The sequence below is a fragment of the Xyrauchen texanus genome, chromosome 27 (assembly GCF_025860055.1).
Source record: "Xyrauchen texanus isolate HMW12.3.18 chromosome 27, RBS_HiC_50CHRs, whole genome shotgun sequence".
Taxonomy (NCBI): Eukaryota; Metazoa; Chordata; class Actinopteri; order Cypriniformes; family Catostomidae; genus Xyrauchen; species Xyrauchen texanus.
Window position 1 is genome coordinate 38383740 of NC_068302.1, and position 24860 is coordinate 38408599.

Below are 24860 nucleotides of genomic sequence, written 5' to 3' on the forward strand. Positions count from 1 at the left end.
ACATAAATCTGATTCGGAATTACTAGAGATGTCCATAATTACAAATTAAATCTGACAGAGAAATTAAGTGAGCATTGGTGGGCATCTTTTCATTTTTCCATTTTTGTTCTGCAGAGTGTTATATAAAAAGACATCTTCATATGCCATATGCAAATGATTTCTTACCGAACAGTCTGCACAATAGAAAACATTCAATAAATTACAATCCTAATTTTCACCTGACTTTTTTTCCAATGTAGATTCTTTTGTTCAGATGAATAAAGGCAAACGCAATGAAAAGACCAGATATGCTGTATGCAATTGTGGTCATTGGCAGATCTATTGAAATATTGTATTTTAACAAAAACAAAGACAGATTTTATTGTTTTCTTTTGATTAAGCCAGCTTCATCATCCTTGAAAGTTTAGCTAAGTTTGCTGTAAATCATTTCAGCCAGTTTCATATAGTAATATTGCCTTGTAACTTCAAAACATATGTTTGATAAGCATACAGTAAATCCCTTATGTTCAGATGTATCAGTTTGTTTACATAGTGTTTGACCTATTGAGAGTGTATTTAGTTGGCTGGTGCAATCCTTCAAAACAAACAATCCTTCATAGATGCTCACTTACTGTACAAGTTGTCTTGTCCAATTAAAAACTTTTCACACAAAGTTATGAGGGTCTAAAATGTTTGTTTTTTTGGCTACCTACATATGGCGTAAAAAGGGCACAGAATACCAAAATGAAAACATCATCCTGACGGTGAAGTACGGTGGAGGGAGCATCATGTTTTGGGGCTGCTTTGGGGCCTGGGCCGTTTGCCATTATCTAGGGAAATACTCATTTCCAAGTTTATCAAGATAATCTACAGGATAATGTCAGGGTGGCTGTGTGCCAGCTGAAGCTTAATAGAAGTTGAGTGATGCAGCAGGACAAAGACCCTAAACATCGAAGTAAATCCACTACAGAATGGCTTCAAAAAAAGAAAATCCACCTTTTGGTGTGGCCCAGTCAGAGCTGAGACCTTAACCCAATAGAGATTCTGTGGAGGGACGTTAAGAGAGCCGTTCACACCAGACATCCTAAGAATATGGCAGGTGCAGCAGTTCTGGTCCAAAATTCCTTCTAATCCGCAGATACCTGAATTACTTGTTTGAGGTAAATGGTCTGTACTTATATAGCGCCTTTTTAAGCCTTAATGGTATTCAAAGCACATTACACTGCGTCTCATTCACCCATTCATACACCAATGGCGGCAGAGCTGCTATGTAAGGTGTGCTACATTGGGAGCAACTTGGGGTTCAGTGTCTTGCCCAAGGACACTTCAGCATGTGGAGTCGTGTGGGCTGGGATTCGAACCACCAACCCTGCAATTAGTGGCCGACCTGCTCTACCAACTGAGCCACAGCCGCCCCTACCTCCCTGGTTATTGCTGCCATAGGATGAAAGACTAATTATGAAATCCTTGGATCCACTTACATTTTCCAAAGCACTGTGAATGTTTAATGGGACGTGTTCAGTAACAACATGAAAGATTATAATTGTTTGTATTTTGTTAGCTTTAGGACATTGTGTTTGTCTATACTTGAAGATGAGATCACATTTTATGACCAATTAATGCAGAAAACCAGCTAGTTCCAAAGGGTTCACATACTTTTTCTTGCCAATGTATTTTGTTTGTAACATTATCCAACATTAGTAAATGCTGTAAAAGTATTGCTCATTGCTAGTTCATGTTTATTTACATTGTTAACTAATGTTAACAAATGGAAACGTATAGTAAAGTGTCAAAAGATCTTTTTTAATTCTCAAAATAACCATATAACAACACAAGATCTATATACAGCCAAATAAAGTTCTTGATAAGAATAGGTTTCTTTGGTGAACCTAAGGTTCTGCTTAGAATTACTGAAGAAATTTTATTTTGAAGCGTGTATAATTTAATTTGTACTTTTAAACATTGGTTTCTGATACTATTTAATCTAGTTTACATCTCCTGTTTTCCTCCAACATGTTTTTTATTTTATTTAATGTATCTTGCTGTTGCCAACCACCCATGAAAATGTGGCTTTGGTACTCATTTGCATTTGTTTTCCATGCATCACTGCAGTGTGTACGGAGCACATAGGCACAAGAGCGACCAGCCTTCCGCATGCCTTAATGCACAGACAACAGACGCACAACACAAACAATCTATTCCTCAGAGGCATGAACCTGCTGTCGCCTTATTGTCCTTGATCATCTGTATCCTCAATTGCGATGGACAGCCTCCCTCTCGTATGTTGCAGAGTGGCAGAATCTGCGTGATTGGTGCTCCCATGCTGTATTGTCAAGACCAACAGCAGCACATTATAGCTGAGCTCAAGTGTCCATTATCTCTAATTAGGCAGGCTGTATAGGGCAGACACAGACAGCCACTTTGGAAATAATGGTGTTGACCCTGGTTCAGAGTGACATTAGGAGGTCACATGCTCTTCAAACTTTTGTTTATTCATTAAGTGTCTCATAAATTGAGTGGGATGCTGTTAAAATGGCTGATAGAAATGAATTGCTTATGTAAACCAATGAACACTCCAATTAAGAAATATCACTCAAAGAGAGTTCTTGTACTGAATATTTGGCAACAGGTCATGGACCGCATCAGTTGGTAAAAATCATATTAATTTTTTTCATAGGGCAATTGATTATAAACGATAACGTATAACCCTTTAAAGTCAGACCTACCGTGAGCTCTGAGGTTGTTAATCGATGGTAAATGCTTTTGTTGAAGCCATCAGTCCATGCTATTTCAACTTAATTTGAATTTTAAAGCAGACTTGCTGGTTAAGAACTACACAATTCATAATCCTGAAGAGAATCGACTCACCAATTAGAGAATATCGCAAAACAAAGCGCACAAAAATAGCTCTGCAGCAACCGCCCACTCCAGTGACGCGCTGTGAATGACGCAATCAAGTCGGTCTCCCTACAATCTCAAGTTACTTATGTATTTTTATATATCTGAATATGCACCGAAAAAAACGATTTGTTTTGGTGAAGTAAATATTCAATGAAGAAAGTGTTTATTATTCTCTGCTAAAAGTTAGTTTAAGCTTGAACTTGAAAATATGAAGTAAATTCTACATTTGTACTCAATTAAAGCATGTCATGAATATGCTAGATTATAAGTACAGTAAATACTATTTATGATTGTTTGTTATCTTTACAATGTGTCAGCATGTACTTTAGCAATCCTAAAGTAGAAAACCTTGTCATATTTAATCGCTAATTTAAGTATATTTCAGAATTTAATAAAATAAGTAAATTTTGCTTAACTTTTTGAAGCTGATGTTGCATGCAACAGGTTTGAATAATTAATGAGCTTGCATGATTTCTCTGTGTGCAAGTTTATTTACACCATTTTTATTGCTGATTTTGTTGTTTCATTTGGTAACTTCTTGTTTTATGAACTCTGAAGTTCATTTTCTATTCAAAATTATCCATTGATGGTTACCGTTATCATGTTTCAGCTCCAAGTGTTGCTTACGTAGCCCTACATTGTATTACTATTACCAGTAATGAAATGTGATGTTGTCTAATAAACCACATAGCATGCATTGAGCTTACCTATGGAAGGCTTTCATGTGTCATGTTGTACATGATTTAAAATGTGTTTATAAGTGACAGACCATTAAATGTAAATGGTTTGCACTTATATAGCACCTTTTTAACCTTAACGGTATTCAAAGCACTTTACACTGTGACTCATTCCCCCGTTCATACACCAATGCAAAGTGCTAGCCTGCTATTGGGAGCAACTTGGGGTTCTGTGTCTTGCCCAAGGACATTTCAGCATGTGGGCTGGGATTCGAACCACCAACCCTGCAATTAGTGGCTGACCCGCTCTACCAACTGAGCCACAGCCGCCCATTAGATAGCATTGTGTGAGGAGCAGAGTGAAACTGAAGATTTTAATCATTGCAAATCTTCCCCCTCCATGAAGGGAGCGCTCTCCAATACCAGTCAAACACATCTCATCTGAAAAGATACATTTGAACTTGAGCTCATCGTAATCGGTCACGAGATATGCAAGAGCCAGTGTCGTTTGATGTTGCTAAGGGCGTAGATTTGCCTTGAATATTGGGGGGTTGCAGTGTGAAGCATTTACATGTTTCCATTGATCATGGTATAAATATGTGTGTGTGGGGGGGGTGTACTTGCTTGTTTTGATTATTGTGGGGGGACACCTTACCCCTATTTCCCCTGGAATCTACACCCCTGGACGTCACACTGACACCTTCTCATTGCGTGGATTTTCAATTTTTTACTAGAACGAGTCGAGAGCTGAATGTGCACAGTGGACACCAGGGGACCGTAAAATAAAAACCTACATTGGGTCTGTTTTTCACACAAAGAGATCGGAATACATGGAATACACCCGTAACTGAAAAGGTCACTTCAGCAGAGCAGATGGTCCATATAAAAATAACGGATTTAACATTAACCACTGTAGAATAGTACATGTTGCTGATGAATCATTACCATTGTGAATAAACGTGGCTGATTCAAACATAAAATCTGGGAGCTTGTGGGCTCTTGCACCAGCGGCAGAATCTAATGCTTCAGGAGTGTGAACAGTTTGTAATTTTGAACAGGATATTTATTGTTAATCATTTAAAACACGTCTTTATGTGTAATGTTTAGTTTGAAATGTGAGCCTGTGCTATTGTTCTTCAAAATGAATGCGATTTGTTTTGATGTTTTGATATCAAATTCAATGGCATTCAGACATTTTGAAGTGATCCTCAGCTATCCAGATACATTTTAAAGGGCCACTGTATGAGAAAAGAAAAAAGTCAGACCAGTTTTTAAAGCTACTGTATACAGCAGTATGGTATTACACTTCTTTATTTATAATCAAGGTCTGTGATAACCCGATGTTTTTGACATGTGTCATAGTAAACCTTAAGTACCTTGGAGTACCATTACAGTATCATCAATTAATATAAGAATCATTCAGTACCATGGTATTACTCTTGTAATGACACAGCGTCTTTTTTGTTATAAGGCTCTAATGTTTTCTTGTCTCATCACTCTTTTCACTTTCTCTCATCTCTTCTCCTTCACTTCATCTCATCATCGTAACTGACACTTCATGTATTACTTTCTCTTTATTTCTTTTAATGTTCATTTAATGTTATTTTACTGTATTCTGTCATTAATATGTATAAATATACGGGACCTTACAGCAATAATATGGCGGATCCATGGTACAGTGATGGTGTCAAGATGGTACCATGGCTTTGATTGGTTATCATAGTAGACAACATGTCTAAAAATGTTAATCCCATAGTATTTTTCTGAAAGTGATTAGACGAATGGCTTATTAGTTTCAACAAAAAACAAACTGGCTTTGGCTGAACCAGACAGCTCCTTCAGTTAATCGGAGTATTCTACAAAAGACTAATTTAATTTATATCACTGAAAGCGACGCAACCATTTATAATCCCATTATAATTAATACATCTGTCTACACTGCAGGTGCGTGATGTTCGAAATGCAGTATCAATCGAGTATTATTCTTTTGATGAACTTACAGCACAAAACATGGAGTGCACATTTTATCTGACCTGTTACCTGTCTGAGGTAACGGCACTTTAATGCTCCGGGGGAATTCAAAACTGCATTTCTTTGCTCCCTTGAAGGGCACAGCAGTGGGAGGGGATGCCACTCGAAAGCTCAAAACAAAAGTGATAAAATCAATCTTTCCTTGAAGGGTACATTCATACAGTACCATGTTTCGTTCAGAGTACCCACTTCAAGGGCTCTGCACTTTGTAGTGAGTATATAGCATAGGGAGGATCACTTGCGATGGTGTCTGCCCCCAATCTGCTATTGTGTGCATCCTTAAAAGATCATTTCATTAACACGCTCGTGAAGAAATCTCATAACACATTATTCATTTTATTGTGAGATTATTACTCTGATTTTATTTAGTTTTAACTATTTTAATTTAATTGTTATGCTGTCATCCCTTTTCTGGATGACCATAAGGGCACCTTTAGATTTGTGAATGAAAGGGGCAGGGGCTTGTGCACATCAGAGGTATACAGTAGCTCTGCAATTCCAGTAGCCTATCTAGTGCATACGCCACACTGTAACCAAGCTTAATTAAAATATAATTTTATTTTTATTTTTTTACTTTCCTTACAATTGTCTCATGAGCCATTTGCAATCTTTGGTTAATTAAAACATTTAAAAGAAGCATTACAAAATAAATGCTTCACACTTACAGACTATAAGGAACGTTAAGCCTATACATTTGCGCCTCTAAGTATAAGAAGACATAATTAATCATGTGTGGCCCTGTATAACTGCAATTACCTCATATTAATATTTGATGTCATCATTTAAAAGAACCATTCAAGAATGCTTAGCTTCACTTACGGGCAAATGCTTTGAATGGAGGAGGAGGGATGCATGTGGCTTAGCTCCCACCAGAAGAGGGCAATCCGATGCATCGCACTTGCAGAAGAGGGTTAAGCAATGGTGTGACTGCACCAGTTCTGAGTGCAATCACACACGCACGCTCCTCTTAAAAAGCCGTCTTTTCGTGACAGATTTTCGAAGAAAGAATAGCAACATAAATGTGTTTTATACATTGCGTCAGACAGCACAATCTCTTCTGAGCTCCTTTAAGATCAGCTGATATCTGGAATACATCACTCATCCTCTGCGCACAGCGTTCCATCTATACAGGACATAAAAAGAGAGCTTTTTTGACATCCTTTAATTGGCTTTCTTTATAGCTGTGCACCTTGGCGAATACCGGATGCCGCGCTTTTGCGCAAACCTCTCCAAACTTTCCGGCTGTTTTGATGTCTAGGATATACACGCACACAACTATATATGGTCTGGAAATGTTCTATGTGTTGGGTCATTCCCATTAAGAATATCTAAATGGTCGTTTTTTATGCTGGGAAGAGCTCGTAGGATTGGCGTTCCCTTGGACATGTTGCTTAATAGCGCAGCTGCGGAATTGAAATAACGCTCCTGTTGCCGGAGTTTTCTCAAGCTCGTCAGCATCTCGCGCGGCGCAGCTTTGGGCAGGTGCTCCTTTTTGCGCGTTTAAAGACGGTGCCATGCGGGATCGGGAATCAAACACCAAAAGGCTGTAAAAAACCTGCTGGAATCCGACAATTACGTAGAAATGGGTAGGTTTCAAATGATTTTGCTGTGGCTCTATACTCCGATTTAACTCCGTGTGGTCTGTTTGCTCTTTGGCAATATTTAACAGTTCTGTGACGATATATAATGAATATCAGAGATCAGAAAACCCGCACACATACGAGATAATTCTTTAAACACTGTAGCATTGCACCGTTAATTGCATTAAGGAAGTGATGCATGTGTTTAAGGTACATACATGTCTCTCTGAAAACGTCCTTGATGGTTGCGCGGCAACTTTCATCACGCATACCTGTACAGACATCATATAGACACTGAATTCACGTGAAAATGTTGTATTGCGTGGGTGTTGTGCATGCATTGTAAGATCAACAGGCTGCCTCTGTGTGATGCTTTGCTACCCTGATTGGAGTCGATGATGCTTATAAATTCTTGTGATCATAACTCGCATCTATATTGTGCAATGCCTCATTTGTACTTCTTCGTAAAAGATCAGACTGTTAAAGCAATGTTTATTACACTGCACTCAGTATCCACTATGTGAAATACTAATAACTAACAACATGCATTGTATGATGGACATATGCACTGATATATATATATATCAAAATGCATCAATCAAAAGTCTTCTTTTTTTTTTTTTTTGCAAGTATGCAATGTATGTATATATATATACATTGCATACTTGCAAAAAAAAATAAAAAAAGAAGAAGACTTTTGATTGATGCATTTGGGACAAATAATCTTGCAATAATGCAATACTATGATTTACTCTTTGAATACATTGGGTTTATGCAGTTATTTGTTTTGCATGGAGCACAGAGGTCTTGATTCTGTTTTAACTGTTGCCTGTCCGTTGTTTCCCTAGTAAATGTTAGAAAACTGAGACTTTCATCCCACGGGATACCTCTGAAATCATTCTGTAATTCTTGAGAGCACAGATGGTGCTTTAGCCCCCATCATAAATAATCATAATCAGATCATAAATAATACTCTGCCTCCCCCATTTCTCAGTGACCACCCTGCATACTGTATGAAAAACAATCATTCATAGGAAAGAAGTATGACGCAAATGAATAGTTTGCTCCTAAATTAATTACAATTGTATCATTATTATTACTCACCCTCATGACGTTCCAAACCTGTATTACTTTCTGTCTTGCATTGAACTCAGAAGGATCTAACAGAATGTCCAATGAAGGTTTTTAAGGGAAAAGAGCAGCTTGGACATACCATTATGACATTAATTGCATACTTTGATTACTGTTGTGCAAAAAAATAAATAATACATATAGAGAGAGAGAGAGAGAGAGAGAGAGAGAGAGAGAGAGAGAGAGAGAGAGCATTACTGTAATACAGTAATGAAAATAAGCCATGAAAATAATGCTAAATATTATGTATGACCATATAAATTTTAATGGTCCCTAAAATAGACTTAATTTTCTTAATGCTTGATTTTGGGTGAAATAGGACCTAGACATGTCTTGCAAGTTTGAATTAAAGTCACCTGTTTACAACATAAATGTGTTTCTTTAAGTCTGAAGTGTTAATATAGTATGTAGCCGCGGATTAGACATTTCTGTCATAATATTTACCAGAATGTAACTGTCATGTCAACATCATGTTATGTTGCATTACCTGTCACTCATTTATTTTGATACTATTGTCCCATGCTGTCATGCTTAAACAAGACTGTACAGAAATCCAAGATTATAATACCACAGCATGAAGAACAACTCTCATATTCCCATTAAGTACTATACTGCAATATTATAATGCTATAGAACAGATAAGACTCTAAGCTAATTTCCAAAACCCTCTCCCGTTTCGTGCTCTATCTACCTGTCTCGAAGAACACAGCATATGAATAGGCATCTGGACACAAGATTGTCCCAAATTAAATGCCTGAGAGCTTTCTCATGTAATAGAGTGAATAGGGTGTCAAAACAGATAACTGGAGAGGCAGAGACTGAAAACATATCACACAATAAGAAATGGACACAGTAGCCGTATGTTATTCTCCGTTTTGATTGGCTAAACTGTGCTAACGGACTCTATTGATATGACCCATGCTGTCTGGGGGAAATTAAAAAGTGGGTAATGGAAATATCATTAAGCTTGAAAGGAGGAATAAAGAAAAAGTTTAGATGTGAAATCTCTTTTGTGGCTTTTGGATTTAGGCTCTGATTTGAATGTTATGGGACTGCTTTAGAGCTCTTCAATTTTGTGTCAGATTATCTTTGATTGAGATTAGCACTGCTGGTTTTAGATTATGCTTTTCCTGCTCACACAGAAACAAATCACAGATGGGATTATCACTGAAAAGTTGGCTAACCATTGTTGTGATATTTTCTTAGGCTTGTGGTGATGCTGTTCAGAATTTAGGCTTTTAGTTTAGTTGTGTTACAATTTGACTCTATATTGTATCATTTATACTCGCAATCATAAATTATATTAAAGGTGTTGTAAGCAGTTTTTCATGGAAAAGCAAACAATGTTCCTACTCCCTTAGAGATATTAATGAAATGAGTGTCCTGAGATATCACACCGTTCTGTGACAGCTGTAGACTTTGTAAACAGCAAGCAAAAATGTGACATTGATGCTTTTCACCTGTCAATCATTTTGCTCGTTCTCCTAGTGTTGATTTTAAAGCAGATGATTGAGGCTATGATTCATAATGTTTGTCAGTTGAGGGCGCTATTGTGCAACTGTTGAATTTGACAGCCACAGGAACAAACAATGATGCTCTTTTCCTCGGTTTTGGTCTCAAAATTATCTTTGGAGGGCAGGGTTTTGGAATGAAGGGGCGTGGCTAATTCAATGGCTGTGTCACGTGAAAGCTTCAGAACACTAAAATCGTTTACAGCACCTTTAGGTATATTTTATATTGCAGTGTTTACTGTAAGATTTCGCTTTTCATTTTTTTTCTCAAGAATTGAGAAAATTAGTCTGGAAAACCTGGAATCAGAATCAGAGTTGATTCCAAATCAGCCCTACCTAAGAAATTGCTTAATGTTCGAAAACGCACTTCCTGTGTTGATGTATTTTCTACTGAAACAGGAAGTTTAGGTGGGACATATTGAAGGCCTCATCATATTATTTAAATGGTAAATACACTTTTGTTTGCTTCACACCCATGAACTGTAATTTACTACCTGCTAGTCAGTTGAAAGGGGTGTGGCATTTTCATTCTAGAGAGTATTTGATTGGACAAAATCTATGTAGTGCAAAATGAGTGACCAAAATATTTGGTCCATCTTTCTTGAAGATAAAGTATTTTAAATGTGTATATCTGCTAATAGTGAAATTTGTCTCTGTTTAGGAGAACACTAGCATATAAATGACTTTAACGCTAACACTCATGGGCGGACTCTTAAACTTATTTTGATTTTATGGGGTCTTTAAATTGAGAAAATTGCAAGAAAAAGTACATTTCATATACATTTTTAACAAAAACCATATTGTCTAAACTATGCTGGGAAATTAAAATAGAAACTAATGAAACAATTGTTGACTGTAAGAATAAAATTACTAAGTAATAAATATAGATAGTATTGCGGAGATCATTTTGTCTCAAAAGATGTTGATGAGAAGTTTATTGAATTTCATATTGAAATGTTAGAACTATAGAAAAATAGTAAAGTAAGTAGTGGTTATGTAATATTTACTCCACTCAATATTTGAAATCAGAAAATGTAAATTATCCATGTACACGGCTGTCAGCAGATTTTGGAATAACCACCAAAAATCATCTTAAAAATCTGACAATGCAAGAAAACCTTGTTTACATGCAGGGCTGGTTCTAGACATTAAGGATGTGTTCACACTTGGCAGGTTTGGTTCGATTGAAACGAACTCTGGTGTGATTGCTCTGTTAGTGCGGTTCATTTGAACAAGTTTGAACGCTGTCACCCGAACCTTGGAGCGCACCAAACAAGGGGACCGATACACCTGAAAAGTGGGTCTCGGTCCACTTCCAAATGATCTCTGGTACGGTTCGATTGATATATGAACGCAACATGGACCACAGACATCTAAACAGACCAAAAACAGGAAGTAATTTGCCTAATACTGACCTCAAGCATACCTGGTTCTTCTCATCAACTGTCCTTGCAGCATATCTTAATTTGTGTATGCAACGGAGGAATTCCTGATGCTGTTTTGTGTCCTTTACACATTGTATTAACTCTTTGTTTGTTCTCAGCTGGTAAAAATACCACCATATATACATCCAATGAGCGCATTTCACCAGCATTGTTTTGGATGTTCGGTAAATATCCGTTATAAATATATGTTATAAAAGCTGTCCAATCAGGTCGTGACATTTCCCTGATGCCTTTGGTTTTGTATCGTTAGGTTCATTGTTAAAAATGCCAGTGTGAACGCTCAAAGAACCAGGACTAAATGTATCATTTACATTTTTAGTCTGGACCAAGGGGACCAAGAAAACTGGACTACAAGTGTGAACACACCCTTAAATCTAAGGACAGTTTGAGATTTTCTAAAATTCTAGAGAGACACATATGAGATAACTGAGGTCTTTTTCTCAGGAGAACAATCCGAGAAGCAGGACACTTCAGCAAAAAGCCAGTTTGCTCTCCATTTCATCTAACTGCTGTGTAGGAGAAACTATTGAGATTGTCATATCCCTTCATCTCAACTTTCCTCATGTTCACAGACTTTTAGTTTAACCCCTTCATGGACCTTCATGTTGTAGTTGTTCCCCACACTACAATTCCCAGCAAGCATCCTCATCATTAGTTTAACCTGTTTTCCATCAGTGTTCACAGCTGTTCCTCGTGTTGTTAATTCCCATGCCTGTAGATATTCCCTCATGTTTCTTCACTCACTGTCTAGTCTCGTCCATTTTAGCATTGAGCTAAGTAGCTCCATTGTTCATCAAGCCTTGTGTTATTTGTTTTGGTATTAGGGTTGCCACCCGTCCCGTAAATTACGGGATCGTCCTGTATTTAAAGATAAAATGATGCGTCCTGCATCAAGCTAATACGGGACTCGATTTGTCCCATATTTAAGCTGGTCAGATGGCGTCACAGTGAAATTGTTCCAGATTGCTAATTAAACATTGATATAAATTGGAAAATGTGCCTATGGTGGGTAAATGACCGTCCAAAATGTCCACAAATGGTGTTAAAACTGTGGATGTTTTTCTATATAAATGTTCAATACAATCAATCTATGTATGAATACAATCACTGAGTCATAAAGAAAGTACAGGTGAAGGAAGAAAAAAAAAAAAAACATGTATAAACCAACCAAAATGTGTACATAAATAAGGCAAAGGAGACAAATTATCGAAAAAATAAAACTAAATATATTTTTAACAAATAAAAGGTCTATGTAAGTCATGGGTCAGGAAAGTTGTCATTTCAGCATATAAAAAGGTTATACAATTTTTATTAATAATGCATATTAACAACACATTTATTGCTATAACTGTGGAGGATGTTTTAGCAACATCCTCAACATCCCCATTTAAGTGTCCCTTATTTTAAAACTTCAGAAGTGGCAACCCTAATTGGTATAGTCGTCGTCTTCATTAAATACTACATTTGGGTTCACTTACTTCTCTCTCTCCTTGTTCATATCGAAGGGATCTCATTTGTGATTTGTCTTTCACAGGGGTATCTAGCATGCATACCATTAGTCAGATTGCTCTACCAAAGGACGACTTTGCAGAAATTGTGGTTCTTATATCAGAATGTGTTTGGTAGAGGGTTGATGAATGAGTTTTAGGATCAAGGGCTGGTTTACACGCGCTATTTAACTGCATCTTGACTGCTGTTCCTTTATCATGATGAATTGAAAGGATGATGTAGGGGGAGGGCAAAATGCAGTTATGTTTTGTGCATATACATGAAGAAAGATATGAGTTGTGGGTGACTAGCCAGTACACCGTGAGAGTTAATTATAACTTTAAAAAATGTATTGCAAATGCTTTCGGGTTTGTACAGTTGCTCCTTGTGTCCTTGCATACCTTTTGAATAACTCAGCATGATCTTGCCCACGGTGTACCATGTAGCTGGTAACATTGCAAAGAGCAAATTGATTAACCCACCCCTCTTTTTCTAATTAGGCTGTCCTGGCCTTTCCAAGCGACATGCCGAACAAAGGCTGGAATTCTTTGCCTAAATGAAGAAAAAACAGTATTGTAGAATCATATTTACTACATGTATATCAATTCTGAGCAACCATGTAATGTGGCCATGGAAAGGTTTCCTAATTAGGTAAAAATTTGAATACTGTATTATTATTTCTTAGCTAGCGTTATTAGTGGTTTCTGCTAAGGCTAGAATCTCTATTACTATAGCTCATGCTTAAGCTTATGGATTTAAACAAACCCCTAATCCTTATCGTTAAACTTTGTTGCATGACTCGTCTCATACCGTTTGTGCTACCTTAAATCATAGCTTAATTCTAAATTATAGTTATAGTATATTGGTTCATTTTTAGCCCAGCTGCTGTTTAAATATGGGACAGAACACACGTTGGGCTAAACTAACCCAGCAAGTTGAGTTGTTAATTTTAACCCAGCAAATGGTTTATTATTCTACCCAAATGAAGGTTCATTTTTAGAGGAATGCTGGGTTTATTTGAGACCATAAGATTGTTTTATCCTTAAAAACATATAGTAAATTAAACCACACCATAAACAAATGTGTAAACATGGTAGCTCCTTTATTTTTGGATGAAATTGAATGTATTTATTTTCATCCAAAAATAAAGGAGCTACCATAAGTAGATTTCAACTATTTTACAATGTTTCAATAAACAGCACACTCAAAAAAATTATTCTTTAAAAACTTAATTTAATTATGGACAGTGGTTCCACACAAGCAAATTGCTTTTTATTAACGTTAATGGAATTTTTTGAATCTATGTAAACTCCTTGTGTTGGGACAACACAACTGAATGGGGAAGAATCTATGTGAAATATTAATGTTGAACTAACTCAATGGAATTGCTTCCCTGTAACTTAAATCGGTTAAGTGAACATGCAGTAGTTTATTTAAAACTGTCCAAATAGGTTACATTCAACAAACACAAGGAGATTTGTTTCAAATAACTCATTTAAATTATGGACAGTGGTTCCATCCAATTAGTTCTTGTTACTTTAACTCAGTAGTATCTATTTAAAGTTACTCCTTTCAAAGCAGCATTTGTTTGTCTGTGATTGTTTTGTAGAGTCATAAAAAGACAAGATATGTAACAAATTATCAAACTGTATTTGTTCAACAGTTGCAATAAACAGTTATTAACAGCCTGCTCACCCATACATTCAACTCTTTAAACTTGTGCAAATGTATTAACATCATCAAAAATTACTTTTACACATTGTTCAAAAAAATTCAAAAGACTTCTGCAAATTCAGTGTAAATTAAAATTCTATAAAACTTGGTAAGAGAAATACAACTTTTTTCTTTTTTTTTAACAAATTCACACAATACAATAATATAAAAAAATCCTCCATGCAACCAAAACGTCCAGATGGCAATGTGTCTAACGATACGTTTAACAATTATCAAATGACATATAACTGCTAAAATGTACTAGACATCTTTCACAGAAAATATCACATGCACCAAGCACCAAATAGGCAGCTTGCAACTAAGTTCAACAATTTTGAACATTGAAAATACAACAAGTGTAACCTGCAATAGAAAATCAAAATATTGCCCTTTTTTAATATTAAGGACTGTTCCTGGAATGCCAGAATGTTAGAGTCCTTACTCAAACACATCAGAGAAGAGCTTTGTCTTCAGTGTTTGTACTTTATTGGACAACTTGTTGCCATCTAGCTCCAGAATTATTTTTTGAAGGACTTCGAATGTGTACCTTAGTTCAGGAGGGTAGCTCAGGTTCAGTCCATAAATCAGTCCCAGCAACATGGCTGCTGCATATGGGACACTGGTAAGGTCCTGAAGAACCTTTTGACCCTCTAATACCACTCCAAGATCTGCTGGGCTGTCTTCCATGTCTGCACCTTCATGTCTTATGACATAAATTCCCATAACAGTCTTCTGGATCACCTCCTCAGTGCTGGCAACGTCTGTATCCTAGAAGGGATATTAAAAAAAAAAAAAACAAGTACTCTTAAATTCCTGTGTATTAACTTTAACAAAACATTAAAAGGTTAGTTCACCCAAAAATGAAAATAATGTCATTAATGACTCACCCGAGAATACTTTTTGTGCGCAAAAAGTAAACAAAAATAACGACTTTATTCCACTATTCATTTCCTTCTCTCTGGGCCTCGAGTGAGTTCACGTAGTGTAATAGCGTAGCGTGTCTGTGTTGTACGTCGCACGTAGGCTCACTATTGGCTGACGATGGTCATGTGTGTGATGCGTGTGTACAACACAGATGCGCTACGCTATTACACTACGTGAACTCACTCGAGGCCCAGAGAGAAGGAAATGTATAGTGGAATAAAGTCGTTATTTTTGTTTACTTTTTGCGAACAAAAAGTATTCTCGTCGCTTGATAAACTTAAGATTGAGCCACTGTAGTCACATGGACTACTTTGATGATGTCTTTATTGCCTTTCTGGACATGGATAGTATACCGTACATACATTTTCAATGGATGGACAGAAAGCTCTCAGACTAAATCTAAAATATCTTAAACTGTGTTCCGAAGATGAACGGAGGTCTTACGGGCTTGGAACGACATGAGGGTGAGTCATTAATGACATAATTTCCATTTTTGGGTGAACTAACCCTTTAAAGGGGTGGTTCAGGATTTGACATCGGACCTCATTTTCAAGTGAGCCTGGTTGTTATTTATCAATGGAGACAGTTTTAAAATAAACTCATCCAGTCCTTACTTTTGGATAGTTCGCCGGTGCTAGGCTAGCACGAGTCAACGGTGCACGTTAGCCTGCCATTAAAACAGTTTTACCCACTCCACAGTACACCAAAAGCAAATAAATTATAACGCCAGACTATCGATGTAAATGTCTGTTGAGAGAATAATGTTAGAAATCAAAGTACTCTTGCATCTCAATTATCGCATTACATTTACAATACACTTGCGTGATTGTTATGTGGACCGGCTCTCTCGGTTTCCTAGGTAACCAAATATAACTCCGCCGCTGCTGTAGACTGCTTATAAATACAGGGAACAAATTATAACTAATGCAATGTGATGAAAGGGTAGTTTGATTTCTAACATTATACTCTCAACAGACATTTACATCGATAGTCTGGCGTTATAATTTATTTGCTTTTGGTGTACTGTGGAGTGGGTAAATCTGTTTTTAATGGCAGGCTAACGTGCACCGCTGACTTCGCTAGCCTAGCACCAGCGAACTATCCAAAAGTAAGGGCTGGATGAATTTTTTTGAAAACTGTCTCCACTGATGAATAACAACCAGGCTCACTTGAAAATGAGGTCCGATGTCGAAAATCCTGAACCACCCCTTTAAGCATCTTTGAAAATACAGCAACATTTTAAAAAGCACATACTCACCATATACTCCCAAACCAGACTGCTAGGGTCTTCGTTCAGGTATGCACAGAGAGATTTGATTATGCATGCTCTCCTCACTTCAATGTCATCAGTCTAAAGATGCAAATAACATTCATCTATTATTACTTGCCTGATTATTTACTTCTATTACTTTACCAGACAGTCATCTGGTCCCATTGACTTCCATAGTATAAAACATTTTTTATATGGAAGTCAATGGGACCAGATAACTGTTTGGTTACCGACATTCTTCTAAATATCTTCCTTTCTGTTCAGCAGAAGAAAGAAATTCATACAGGTTTGAAACAACATGAGGGTGAGTATATGATGACAGAACTTTCATTTTAAAGTGAACTATCCCTTTAAGGGTAATACAGGCAAGCAGTCAAGATGTACTTCTAACAAACATTAGCCACTTTTCCAACGTTGCCAAGCGTTATTAAACCGTATATGGTTATATAAACCATATCCATACCAGCTGGGCAGGATCGGCACAGAATGGAACAGTTAAACAAAGAGAATGGTTTGGTCCAATGGTGGAAAAGCAGCTGTTGGAAATGTCTTTCAATATGATGAACAAAATGTTATATGTAACATCTGTCAGTTTACAGTAATACTTTGTATTTATTGTATTTATCATGGTAATAAACCTTATCTTATTAAGTCTGTGGGTTGTTTTTATGCATGCTCATGAGCATAACCCCAAAAGTCAGTGGCCAGTGAGAGAATAATGTTTTAATAAAAGGTTTTGTTGAGTGCAGTTTTTCATACCCGTGTAGTGGGCACGAAGAGGTTTTTAATTCTTTGTCCAAGGACGACTCCTCGGTTTGCAAACATCTTCATTAGTTTTCCGGAGTATCCATCCAGCTTGGCAAAGAATGTTGACACCAATGGGATTGTCGTAATTCTCTCAAATTCTGCACAAACCTACAAACACATGAAAATGAATTTGTTATACCCAATATAGTGGCCGAGGCATAAGCCATTGATCATCTGGAATCTGATATGGAACTGATAATTGTTTTCCTTAATTTAATTTAATAATTGATTTAATTTAAATAACATTCCAACTTTGTTTTTTCTCATTTATAGTCACTCTTTTCTACAGTGCATTGATTTACACTGTCTGCTCACAGCTCAATCAGTGCTTTAGCGTCATTCGTAAAACTTTAAATACTATCATTGTGCAAAGCCGTGGGTTGTAACAAAGTTTGCAAAATTATTACTACTTTTTATAAATCCTAAAAAGGAGCTTCACTTACCTTAGCCAAAACGTTGTTTTTTCAAATCAGCAAAGTTGTGGCATTCCTTCATTTCACCAAATTTAGGCAGTGATGAACTGGAAAAACCATAATGAAAAACATACTGTCATAAAAAAAGAACATCAGAAAACATGTAAAAATATATCCGTCTACAGGCGAATGAGCTTCAGCCAATTTTACTGGGACTGTAGCTTAGATTAAAGCACTGGGATGTTTTGTTAGACATTCTAAAACGCTTAATGTGTTTAATGTACTAATACTAACCATACTACACTAATAAAGCATACTATGTACAGAAAAGCAAATTTACTCACAGGTTATAAATGCTTAAGCTGGCTAAATACTTAATACTGAGAATTTAATATTAAAAGATCAAATTCTGTAACATTAAGTTCCATACCTTATTAATAAACTACAGGCTGACGTTATAAACAGATTAACCCAGAATATGAACTAAACGCGTTGCATTCATATGCTGGGTTCATCTGTTTATCTGCACATTGTAAGGTTTATCATATATATATATATATTATTAGATTTGTATAATATCACTGTTAGCCACATTAAACATCTTAGAATGTCCCTCGTTAGTCATTTCATTACTTCGACTGAAAACCATTTTGAATTATTGTAAAATAATTTGTTCCACGAGCACACATACATATTAAGTATTACACGACAGAGAATCATGCGTTTTCCACAACCACAATTAAACTCGCATCTTTTTAATCGAATGCAATCATCAATTAATACCGTAATCAACACATTCAACACAATATTTGATAGTTAAACAATATTAAAAGCATCCCAGAACAGACTTAACGAAACACTAAAAGAAATTAAACACTTTGCATTCGGAATAACTTTATAATTAACTTTTCTTACCTGGATGATACTGACACCATGCACCTCGTTGTCACCTCGTTCGCGCGCGCCGTCTTCATCCAATACGTTGGAAATCGTCACATCCGGTTTTTTTGACTCGCGAAATCAAACCACTTACTTTAATTTAACGCTTGATAATTAAGTATAGTGGACCATTACACAACTTAAGTTACTTAAACGCAATACAATAGTGTTTTGATGGGAAAATAAATATATGTGGGTTATTTTAACAAAAAACATTTGGGTAGAACGAACAGTGCCCCAAAACCATTTTTTTTGAGTACATGCAGAACAATAAAGAGACATTTATAATTAATGTTAAATACACTAGGCATTACAAACATTAAACACCCATTGTATTATTAAAAGGATGTGTACGCCTGTCTGCTGCTTCTAAAATTACTTGTTTTTGTTCCGAATATTTCAGCACTGTTGGTCCATTATATGCAAGTGAATAGTGGCCAGAACTTTGAAGCTCTAAAAAGTACATAAGGACAACATGAAAGTAATCCATAAGACTCCAGTTGTTAAATCCTTATCTTCAAAAGTGATATGATAGATGTGTTCTGCAGAAGATAGAAAGCCATACACATCTGGGATGGAATGGGAGTGAGCAAATGATGAAAGTATTTTCAATTTTAGGTGAACTAGCCCTTTAAATGTTACTTATAATTCAAGTGTACTGTATATTACTAGAACACTATTTATGTAAGGAATTAATACAATCCATAAAATTAATACAATTAAAATAAGAATTTCAATGTTCTATGTGCAGGCCAGTTTTGGATATAGAGGAACAAGGACTTAACATCTCAGCCTGATGGAGGTACTCCACCATATTTGTTCCAACCTACAAAAATAGAATAAGAAAGAAAAGAAAAAAGGTTAAAGAAAGATATCAACCCATAATATTAGCAATCTAACAGCCATCCGAATACTGGAAGCATGGTTAATAAATTTAAATGTTTCTGTGCAAAGACAGGTCGAAGTTTGCACCAGTTTGTGATTTTTTGGCCTCACTGGTGATGTTTTTAAACTGCAAAGAAAACCTCAGATTGCAATGTTTACCTTTCAAGTGTTGGACAAAGCACGGCATGACGCTTGCCTAGAGCAGTGTGTTGAAGCCCTGAAGCCCCTGACACGAGTGTTGTGAAATGGCCTTCATATCTGCAATGCATTGTTTTGTATCACCCTGTCTACACTCGTGTCCGATGTAGACAGGGTGATACAGGGTATGAACTAAATTAATCAAGTAGGTGATATATTTTGGATTCAATTTGGCAAATTTTGCAGAAAGGAGCCAGTAAATAAACCTATTCAGCGTCCAGTGGGCAATACAAGCTAGCAAAGCCAAAGCTCACGAAGCTAGCGTGACATTTATAACAGTTGATGTCATTTGAGCTGTCAAGTGCTGATCATGGAACGGTATCTTCGCATTTTCTGGTGAACACAGTTATGATTTTATTGATAAAAAATACTGACACAAACCTTATTTCCCCGAATAAACGCTCCGATTTTTCCGCGCTAACTCCTGAAGGCGATCCAAAAAGCCTGCTTCAGGTAATTCAGCAGCTGGGCAGTTCTGATGCCGCCGCTGGGTTGGGTGGTGGAAGGGATGTATAGTTCCAACTGTCAGTGAAAATTACCCAGCCATTAACCCAGAGGCTGGGTTACACAAAAAACTACCCACAGAGAGAAAATAACCAAATAAAATGACCCAAAAGGCCCAAGCCAGCATTTGGGTTGAAAACAAAATAACCCAGCATTTTTTAGTGCAAGTATGTGACTTTTTATAACAGTTCTGGACACCCTGGACAGGTGGCCAGTCCATCTCAGGGCCATTATGTGGCACTAAACTCTAATACTTTGGACTTACAAGCAGCAGTAACAAGGTCTTTTATTGTAGAATTACTTTTACAACCCTTTTCACAGAGTTTGATTACATATTTATGCTTTAGTTTAGCAGGGTAAATATAGCAAACTTCTCCATTCTCGCTTAATGTAGGCTACATTGTTCAATGTGTATTAACAGTTTATGACTGTACTTTGTGTTAGCAAACTAGTCTGCTGCAGTGCCGATTACTTCATCACTACACAACCTACCCCATAACATTTAAATGAAGAAAATATCAGAAGCTAAAAGAAAGTAAAAATTATTGTTTGAGGATGAATCTCATGATGGTGAGTGTGATTATCTACTTGATGTATTTGCTAGCTAGCTAGCTTGCTTCCTAGCTATTTTGTTGAATGAATGAATGAATCAATAGTTTGTATATTAATTCATGTGAACTGTGACATTACATTGCTTAGAAGTGTTAACAAGAATTTACTGGATAACCTATACATACCTTTCAACTATAGCACCATTATGTAAAGTTTTAAATGCTGCTGAGGAATTGACAGTAAAGTTAGCATCTCCGACTCTTTCCTCCTAATTTTCCTCTTTCGTAAAGTTGTGGACATGTAATAGTGGATTTAGTTTTTTGTTGTTGGATCAAAAGGGAACTCTTTAATAACTTTGACAATGGTCTGCCACTTCTACACGCCAGCTCTACTGTTTCTCCTGCAATTGTTTACTTTTGCAGTACAAACCTGGAAATGTGAAAAGGGTCCATGGTTAGCCCTTAAACTAACCTTGAACCTCTGCTACTTTGCGCTCTAACGCACCTACTACAAACTATTCAAAAATACATTAGGGACTATGTTTGTCTCATTATTTGAAATTAATTTGAAGTCAATTTGCAAAGCCATACTGAACTGATTGTCCTGTAGATAACAGGTTGTTTGGCCAGCCCACGCTTGGTCTTTGAGACTATTAGATTAGACTATTACATTCAATTGACCTACACAGAATGCTCAGATTAGATCAGGAGGCCAGTAAACAGTTGCTGGGCCGGATGATTTAAACGCATTGCTGCTCAGCGCTGCACTCACTATTGTAGACTTATACAATTACTTTTATATTTACTCAATAGGTGTAATATGATTAAAGGTTCGAATGGTGTGGCTTTGTGCTAGCCACTAAAGATAAACCAATAATTTCCTGTTGTTCCTCTAAGAACAGTAGTGAGATGTTGTTGTCAATGTTGGCTCATGCTTGGCCTGTAAAAAGCCCCATCCATCGCTTACCTGAGAAAAAGATCCCTCAGATAACAGCAAGAGAGCTGAAATTCCTGCTTGTCTACTTTTGCTTCCATCTATTAAAAATTATTGCTCCTACATGACATCTTGAAGTTTCTTAAAGTTCACCCTGTTGTTCCAATTTGTCACAGCAGCCCTCATATGAAGATAAATGAAGATGTTGCATGTCCTTTATATAATGCACTGTACATATGGTTATTTCTATTTATTGTGTTGATTTAATTAGAACCATGAACATGGAGTGCAGTAATTTTAGGATTAACATTGTTTTTACTCATCCATACGGTTTCTCTTCAGCAGGCTCATGTGTTTGTTGGGGTGGGGGTGGGGGGCGTAGTTATTGACTCCTTATTAATTTTTGTTTTGTAATTGAGTCAATGTGTAATGGTTATTAAACCAACCTTGAAGGAGTGTGAGAAGTTGTATTAACTCCTTTATTGGAATAAAGTTACTCTTGCCTTTTAAGCTGTATTGGTTGCTTCAAGGTAAAGGTGTATATTTGCTTTCATTTTTAATTAAAGTACATAAACTCATTACGCACTGAAAAATTAATTGACATTGGCATTTTTGAAAGAATACTGTTCAAGCCGAACAATTTGCATGGTAATCACATTAATGTAAAATGAAGAGGAGGGAAATTAAAATTTGAGGGCAACACGAATAAAGTTCTTACTTCCCTCCTACATGCAATATTTTATTCAGTAAACATCGACTATGTAATTTGATAGTCTGTTTCATACAAACTGTGTTGCAGGAAACATTAAGTATTTTTTTGGTATTTATTTTTTATTTCTTTGACTAAATACAAAATGACAGACTTGAAAATTTACTAAGTAGGATCAGCTTTGACCAAACTGGCTTATCCCCTCTTTCTCCTTGTGTTTGACGCAGGATCCCTGGTGAGATCCCGTTGGCTTATGATCCCCCTGCTTGTGCAGGCCTGGCTCTTGGCTTCCCAAGGCAGAGTCAGAGAGAAACCATGTCCCCGAAGCTGTCGATGCGATGGCAAAATAGTGTATTGTGAGTCCAATGCCTTCCGTGACATGCCAAAGAATGTGTCCTTAGGATGCCAGGGCCTCTCTCTGCGTTACAACAGCTTGGCAAACCTTAGGGCTGGTCAGTTTGCCAACCTCGGTCAGCTTGTTTGGCTGTACCTCGACCACAACTACATCAATGTAGTGGACAAGCAAGCCTTTCAGGGTGTTCGAAGACTAAAGGAGTTGATCCTGAGCTCCAACAAGATCACACATTTGGAAAATAACACGTTTCATTCAATACCCAACTTACGCAATCTGGACCTCTCCTACAACAAATTGCAAGTCCTGCAGCCAAATCAGTTCCAAGGATTGCGCAAACTGTTGAGTCTCCACATCAGATCGAATTCCCTCAAGACAGTTCCCATGCGAGTGTTTCAGGATTGTCGAAACCTAGAGTTCCTTGATTTGGGCTATAATCGACTGAGGAGTCTTACGCGTAATGCTTTTGCAGGACTTCTAAAACTGACCGAGTTACACCTGGAGCACAACCAGTTCTCAAAGATCAATTTCTCTCATTTCCCAAGGCTGAACAACCTCCGGGCTTTGTATCTGCAATGGAATCGGATAAAGTCAATTATCCAGGGGATTACATGGACCTGGACATCTTTGCAAAAGCTAGATCTCTCCGGGAATGACCTGCAGGTATTGGATCCGGGCATCTTCCACTGTCTCCCTAATTTGCAGACTCTAAATCTGGACTCCAATAAGCTTACCAATGTGTCTCAAGAGGCCATAGCTGCTTGGATATCTCTTACTACAATCAGTCTTGCAGGAAATATCTGGGAATGCAGCCCCAGCCTTTGTCCCCTTGTGGCATGGTTGAGGAACTTCAAGGGGAACAAGGAGACCACCATGATTTGTGCTGGACCAAAGGAAGTTCAAGGCGAGAAAGTAATTGATACTGTTGACACACACGGTTTCTGTAAAATAACCCCGACCCCTTACATGCCAATTTCCTCCACTGTAAATTCTCCATTCAAGCCTGGACGTTTGCCCCTGCCCACTATGTTTTGGGTGAATGAGAAAATAACTCCCCAAAATCCTGTTGCTCCTACGCCAACAGCTGCGTTCCCACCTGTCCCTGAGCAGGACTTTGAGCATGTTTCTTTCCACAAGATAATAGCCGGCAGTGTCGCCCTCTTCTTGTCCGTGGCCATGATCTTGCTAGTGATCTATGTTTCCTGGAAGCATTATCCCAGCAGCATGAAGCAGCTTCAGCAGCATTCCATGGTGAGAAAACGCCGGAAAAAGGCCCGGGAGACAGAGCGAACCCTCAGTTCCCCGCTTCAGGAATATTATGTGGACTACAAACCAACAAACTCTGAGAACATGGACGTACTTGTCAATGGGACAGGACCCTGTACCTACACCATCTCCGGCTCCCGGGAATGTGAGGTATGATCCATCGCCACTCCTAAAATCCATTACTACTGCGGGGAACAAGAGGTAAATGTCTTGTCGATGTGAGGCAAACCAAAATGTGTTGTCTCCCCCCTTTTCCACCGCTAGCTGTTCCCATCTAATGGGTAGGAAATACGGGTCAGTGCATGACAACTTGAGTCTTGAAATTTTCATGCTTTTCAAAGTTTTGTGTACTTCATTTCACCTCAGGAAGAGTAAGATACAAACATTATTGAGATGGCAACACCTAGTTATACATCAAACAAAAGTATTTGTTTTGGAAATTTTATCTCTCTGCTAGCTTAGAGCAAAACATTGTGTGTTGCTAACTGAAATACATTATCGATTGGCCAAAAAGAAGTATGTACTTTCAAATACTGGATCCAAGTCTCCGTGCATTGGTCTTTTCCTATCCTCTGTGTGTTTGTGCAGTTATACATCAATGTGTTACGCTCCAGGCAAATGGCCTCTGGGTCAAATTAATTGTGGTGGCCTG

At 37.3% G+C, this 24860-nt stretch overlaps 1 protein-coding gene across 1 annotated transcript; it reads left to right on the forward strand.

The window, feature by feature from the left end:
* Positions 1-7117: 7117 nt before the first annotated feature.
* On the forward strand, positions 7118-24364 carry LOC127621170 (leucine-rich repeat transmembrane neuronal protein 4-like). Its single transcript, XM_052094672.1, has 2 exons — positions 7118-7174; positions 22818-24364. Exons 1-2 carry the CDS (start codon positions 7171-7173, stop codon positions 24362-24364), a joined length of 1551 nt encoding a protein of 516 aa, XP_051950632.1. The 5' UTR covers positions 7118-7170.
* The last annotated feature ends 496 nt before the right edge of the window (positions 24365-24860 follow it).